The sequence below is a fragment of the Nerophis lumbriciformis genome, linkage group LG24 (assembly GCF_033978685.3).
Source record: "Nerophis lumbriciformis linkage group LG24, RoL_Nlum_v2.1, whole genome shotgun sequence".
NCBI lineage: Eukaryota > Metazoa > Chordata > Actinopteri > Syngnathiformes > Syngnathidae > Nerophis > Nerophis lumbriciformis.
Genome location: NC_084571.2, coordinates 33,717,501 through 33,724,613, shown reverse-complemented (window position 1 = coordinate 33,724,613; position 7,113 = coordinate 33,717,501). Strand labels below are relative to the sequence as shown.

Genomic DNA, 7,113 nt, shown 5'->3' with positions numbered 1-7,113 from the left:
CTCTGCAGGAGTGCAGCGGGTCCCTTTTTTTTTTTTTTTTTTTTTGCCCGAGGCTCCTAACCTCATTTCATCTTTCGGTGTGTGTGTGTGTGTGTGTGTGTGTGTGTCTGCCATATAGATCAGGGGTGTCAAACTAATTTTAGATCGGGGGCCACATGGAGGAAAAATCTACTCCCAAGTGGGCCGGACTGGTAAAATCACGGCACGATAACTTAAAAATAAAGACAACTTCAGATTGTTTAAAAAATAGAATAAGCACATTCTGAAATTGTACTAATTATAATGTTGCGGTTAATGGTATTCTATCTTTATTTGTCGTTATCAATCAATCAATCAATCAATCAATCAATGTTTACTTATATAGCCCTAAATCACAAGTGTCCCAAAGGGCTGCACAAGCCACAACGACATCCTCGGTTCAGATCCCACATAAGGGCAAGGAAAAACTCAACCCTCCCGCCCCCCTCTAGGGGAGACCGGATGCAATGGACGTCGAGTGGGTCTAGCATAATATTGTGAAAGTCCAGTCCATGGTGGATCTTACATAATAGTGAGAGTCCAGTCCATAGTGGATCTAACATAATAGTAAGAGTACAGTCCATAGTGGATCTAACATAATAGTGTGAGAGTCCAGTCCATAGTGGATCTAACATAACAGTGAGAGTCCAGTCCATAGTGGATCTTACATAATAGTGAGAGTCCAGTCCATAGTGGATCTAACATAATAGTAAGAGTACAGTCCATAGTGGATCTAACATAATAGTGTGAGAGTCCAGTCCATAGTGGATCCAACATAAAAGTGAGAGTCCAGTCCATAGTGGATCTAACATAATAGTGAGAGAGTCCAGTCCATAGTGGATCTAACATAATAGTGTGAGAGTCCAGTCCATAGTGGATCTAACATAATAGTGAGAGTCCAGTCCATAGTGGATCTAACATAAAAGTGAGAGTCCAGTCCATAGTGGATCTAACATAAAAGTGAGAGTCCAGTCCATAGTGGATCTAACATAATAGTGAGAGTCCAGTCCATAGTGGATCTAACATAATTGTGAGAGTTCAGTCCATAGTGGATCTAACATAATAGTGTGAGAGTCCAGTTCATAGTGGATCTAACATAATAGTGAGAGTCCAGTCCATAGTGGATCGAACATAATAGTGTGAGAGTCCAGTCCATAGTGGATCTAACATAATAGTGTGAGAGTCCAGTCCATATTGGATCGAACATAATTGTGAGAGTCCAGTCCATAGTGGATCTAACATAATAGTGAGAGTTCAGTCCATAGTGGATCTAACATAATTGTGAGAGTCCAGTCCATAGTGGATCTAACATAATAGTGTGAGATTCCAGTCCATAGTGGATCGAACATAATTGTGAGAGTCCAGTCCATAGGAGATCTAACATAATAGTGAGAGTCCAGTCCATAGTCGATCTAACATATTTCTTATTTTTTTATGATGTGATAATGTTCACCGGTCAACACATTATTGTTAATTTTCAATCTATCAAGATAAAAAAATAATATCAAAATCTAATTACAGGATGTTATTTATGTAGTTTGATCATTTTTCTCGACCGATGTACTAACTTGTGGTTTATTTTGTACATATGTAGCATCGTCTACAAAGATACAAAGAATTGCTATTGCGACATCCAGTGGACATATTTAGAACAGCAGTTTCTTCCATTCAAAAATTACAGTTTTATTTTTATACTTAGCAAAAACAGATTTCCTCTCCTGTGATTGGCTGGCTCTACCCGGAAGTCTTTATCGCTATTTTAAGGTCGCACACGCTTTGTGTTGATTGTATATCAGGGGTGTCAAACGTACGGCCCGAGGGCCGGAACAGGTTTTATCCGGCCCGCGGGATGACTTTGATAAGTATAACAAAATAACCTGAAATTTTTGAATGAAAGAAACTGCTGTTCTAAATGTGTCCACTAGATGTCACAATAGAAATTCTTTGTATCTTTGTGGATGATGCAACATATGTACAAAATAAGTCGATGAAAATGATCAAACTACATAAATAACATACTCTAATTTGATTTTGATGAATTTTTTTTTATCTTGATAGATTGAAAATGAACACCAATGAGTTGACTGGTGAACATTGTCACATAATTTATTCAGAAAATATAAATAAAAATAGAATACTATTAACCGCAACATGTATGTGTAAAAAAAACAACAACATTATGATTTGTACAATTTCAGAACGTGCTCGTTCTTTTTTTTTTTTTTTTTTTCAACCCTGTAACACCCCTTGTTGTAAAATTACAACGTTACCTTTAACCATCTTAAAAAACAACCTGTTATATATGTTTTTATTTTTTTTACCACATTTATATAGTCATTGGGTCCTATTGTTCAGTCTCACAAGGCTATTGGATCGTACATTTGTTTATAAGTCACGCCTTCTGGCCATGAACTCACACAACCTCTCAAGGTTTCCTTCGAACAAAATCTACTTGTTTCATTGGACTAGATTAATCAGATTCAAGTAATTAAAATGTCTTTTATATATATATATTTGGTTGTTAGTACAATGTCTAGAGCATGTACATATGTAGTTATTGTGGAACATGTGCATCAAATTTCATTTAGAGCTTGTTATATAATTGTTGCAATTACACAACACTGGGTGAATGTGGTAGTCAAATAGCTGGCTTGTTGCAGTGGGCTCAAACAGGTTGTATCCCCTCCACTACATCACTGGCTGAAGTATTTTCTCTATACATGGATAGTATACATTTTACAGACGACAGGGACTGTTTTTAGGACTTTCACCACCAATGAAAGTCTTCATGACCAATGTGATGAAAAGGAAAAAAAGAGGGAGAAAAGGCGTTTTTTAAGAGTTATATATTTTTTATATTTGTAATAGATGACTTCATAAAAATATAACTGTGTGATTATTATTAATGGGGTATAGCGTTATGGGGCTAAGTAAGCAATCAACCCTGCAACAGAACCCTCAGTTGTTTAGACAACGTGAGTATAAATACAGAAATGATGCTCCCATCAAAGCCCAATGTTGCAATATTACAACATTTCTCTAAAAACATACATAAACATTTTTTTTAATTTTTTTTTAACTCTTCAATTTCTGCATCAAATGCCTCCTACAACAACATCTGAAAGGTCAATTTTTTTTATTTTTTTTTAGGTTTTTCTATATTTGGGTAACAATCTGAAGTTGTCTTTATTTTTAAGTTATTTTACCACTTGGGAGTAGATTTTTCTCCATGTGGCCCCCGATCTAAAATGAGTTTGACACCCCTGATGTAGATGAATGCATTTTTTTTTTTAAAGGCAGAATATAAAAAAACAAAGCATGAGATTTCCTCTCCTGTGATTGGCTGGCTCTAGCCGGAAGTCCATATAAGGTCGCACACGCTTTGTGTTGATTGTATACAATATATTTATTTACGAAAAAATCCTTACATAAGTATATAAATAGTATAATTGTTTTTTTGTGTGTTTTTTTTTACAGCTCTTGTGTTTGTGACACATTTTTAAAAGCTAGACACTTAAAGGGAGAGGAGGACCTAAAATGGCCTAAGGTGTTCCTCTTAGGTTTATTCCGTTTTTTTCATGAGAATTCGGCTGCGGTTCCGAAGAGGGACTCTCCTCTAGATGGCCCCTGCCGCCTTGTGCGTCGTGTTCGTGGGTTAAAGTCTGAGGACTGGCGGAGCCCGACCCCGCCCGATCCCGGTCCGTGTCCCCGGGCGAGGCGCTCCTGCGCCCCGACGACGCGTCGCATGACTGCACGCCGCCGCGGTTCCTCTCCGCCGGGCTCTCGGAGCCGCTGTCCGGGTTGGAAGTCGTTTTTAAGGCGGTCTGCGGGACTATGAATCCAAGCGGCTGCGTGATGGGGTAGAGCAGGAAGTGTCCCTTCCCGATGAGGGGCCCTCGGGAGGCGGGTAAGGCCGCGGTGTTACGTCTGGGTCCGGAGTCCGAGAGGAGGCTCTCCACGCTGAACGGGTTGGGTTTCGACAGCCCGGATGTCCGGTTGGCACCGGGGCTCGGGCGGTGGCTGGCGTCCGCCGAGTCCAGCTCGGAGCCGCAGGCGTCCTGGTCCAAGTGTCTTTGGTTGTGGGCCGGGGTGTGCATGAGCGAGTGGGACGGCAGGTCCAAATGCGAGGCCGAGCTGGTGTGGTCGCTGTCGGTGACGTGAGACATGCCGCTGTCGCTGTCCGATCCCGGGGTGTGAAATAGATCCCCGTGCAGGTGCTTGTTCTGGGCCTTGAGGAGGCGGCGCTCCTGCTTCCGCTTCTTCTTCTCCAGCCGGTCCAGTTCTCTCCGGGCGATCTCCTCCGGGTCCATGGGCTCCCCGCTGCAGGTGGTCGGGTGCGCGTTGTGCGCGGGTCGGCCCGGACCTTTCTTGGTGTTCTCCTTCTTCCTCCACTTGGCCCGACGGTTCTGGAACCAGACCTGGATGCATCGGGCGAGACAAAATCGGGTGTGATTTTTTTTCTTTTTTTTTTTTTTTTCTTCTTCCCCCTCCAAGCAAATCAATTAAACTAGGTTGTAATTAACTAATTGCTCCTGCTGTCATGTCACGTGATAGGCCTTAATTGGACTTTTTAATTGGCCAACATAAACACACTGCACGTTATTGCGGGTTATTATATCATGTTGTCAAACATATGCAACAAATACAAATATTTATTCATGTAATTATTATGATTTTATTTATTTTTTAATATGTATGTATTAATTTGATAGGGAAATCATAAAACAAGTATTGAGAAGACAGACCCCCCCCCCCAAAAAAAATACATAAATAAATAGATAAATAAATAACAAAAATTAAAAATACTAAAAAAAATTATAAATACATTTTAAAAAATTATGGAAAAATAATAAAAGTACAATTCCCCCCCCCCCCGCCCCCCTACAAGTATTGAGAAGACAGACCCCTTTTTTGCCCCCCCCCCCCCAAAAAAAATAAATAAATAGATAAATAAATTTAAAAAAATTAAAAATACTAAAAAAAATTATAAATACATTTTAAAAAATTATGGAAAAATAATAAAAGTAAAAATGCCCCCCCCCCCGCCCCCCTACAAGTATTGAGAAGACAGACCCCTTTTTTTGCCCCCCCCCCCAAAAATAAAATAAATAAATAAATAGATAAATAAATTAAAAAAAATTAAAATACTAAAAAAAATTATAGATAAATACATTTTAAAAAATTATGGAAAAATAATAAAAGTAAAAATGCCCCCCCCCCCCCGCCCCCCTACAAGTATTGAGAAGACAGACCCTTTTTTTTGCCCCCCCCCCCAAAAAAAAAAAAAAATAGATAATTAAATAAATAAAATTAAAAAATACTAAAAAAAATTATAGATGAATACATTTTTAAAAATTATAGAAAAATAATAAAAGTAAAAATTTCAGTCACAGTGGGTGACAATGTACTGCCTTCCTCTTCGCCACAAACAGATAGAGAATCACAATAACTGATTAAAAGGGGGGGGGGGGGGGGGAATAAAAATAAATAAAAGGTAACAAAAAAACAAAAAAAATCACAAACATACAGAGAAGTGTCATTGACTAAAAACAACAACAACAAAGAAAAAAAGAGTTGAGGTAAGTGAAAAAGGTTCATTGTCTACAGTGAGTGTCACAGGCACATGGTATAAAATTGGTATGTTTTGAAAAGGGGTAGGATTCAATAAGTTCAGCTTCTTCCTACTCCTTTTCGGACGTGCTGTCCTGAAACAACTGGAATTATGTGATGCCGTTACATTGTATCGTATGCATGTTCCAAATAAACTGAACTGAACGTTTATCCCATAGTGTCTTTAATTTAGCTGTGCAACTAATTACTCATGCAATTATTTATGTGCACAATTCCTACTTGAGCAGAAAATACACCAAAATAAACCGAGAACAAATTTGAATTTGAATGTATTAATGGAAAATAACCCCTTGAGATGCAGCATCTCGTTTTCAAAGACATTAAACATTAAGACAAGTTGCACAACAAACAATCATTAGAGACAATTTCTCAACTCTCACAAGGTCCCCCGAGTCTATTTAGTAAATCACAATTATTGAAATTCAACGATTTGGTGCATTTGCAAACAGCTAAAATGATGTACAAAGCAAACTACAACCTGCTACCCAAGAATGTACAACAATTGTTGTAATAGGTTGTTATTAACTATTTGCTCCTGCTGTCAGCCTTAATTGGACTTTTTAATTGGCCAACATAAACACACCGCACGTTATTGCAGGTTACATCATGTTGTCCAACATATGCAACAAACACAAATATTTATTCATTTGTGTGCACAATTCCTACTTGAGCAGAAAATGCACCAAAATAAACAGAACAAATTTTAATTTATTAATGGAAAAAAAACCTTGAGATGCAGCATCTCATTTTCAAGGGGGACCAAATGCATTGAAAATCAACACAACAAACAATCATTTAAGACAATTTTGCTCAGATACCTCTCAGCTCACACAACTCTCTCAGAATGTACAATATTTACAATAGAATAACATATAATGCAGTCAAATAAATATAGTATTCAATTAAATTCCAACCAAGGACATACTACATGCAGTGGCATTCATTTTGAAGGGACCAATGGTCAGAGATATAGATTATTTGAGCAAAAGTTGCAGGTTTTTAGTGTTTTCACACAAACAGAAGAACATTATTAGTAATATTTTACTACAAAAATATTGCATAGTGCTATAGTGCACATGCTGGAACTATAAATCACACATAATAGCAGTTTTTTAACACAATGGCCTCATGCAGGATACATCATTATTTCAATATAGCTTGCAAAATTCCCCTTGCATTTTCAACCAAGTTGCACACAAAAAAAAGATTCCAAAGCCTCTACCTGCACTCTGGACTCGATCAGGTCCAGTCTGAGGGCCAGAGCCTCCCTCATGAACACGTCCGGGTAGTGGCTCTCGTTGAAAGCCTTCTCCAGCTCCTCCAGCTGCCAGCCGGTGAAATTGGTGCGCGTCCTTCGCCTCTTGCAGCCGGGACTCTCCTTGTCAAGGTCCCCCGAGTCTAGTCATTAAATCAACAATTATTGAAATCCAACGATTCGGTGCATTTGCAAACAGCTAAAAAAAA

At 38.6% G+C, this 7,113-nt stretch overlaps 1 protein-coding gene across 1 annotated transcript in view; it reads right to left on the bottom strand.

The window, feature by feature from the left end:
• Positions 1-3,433: 3,433 nt before the first annotated feature.
• The window catches only part of uncx (UNC homeobox), a 5,564-nt gene continuing 1,884 nt past the window's right edge, over positions 3,434-7,113 (bottom strand). Inside the window, exons 2-3 of the mRNA XM_061982020.2 lie at positions 6,872-7,047; positions 3,434-4,436 (exon numbers count right to left, since the gene is read on the bottom strand). Coding sequence (XP_061838004.2) covers positions 3,561-4,436; positions 6,872-7,047 — 1,052 coding nt within the window. The 3' untranslated portion in view covers positions 3,434-3,560. The remainder of the gene's footprint in view (positions 4,437-6,871; positions 7,048-7,113) is intronic.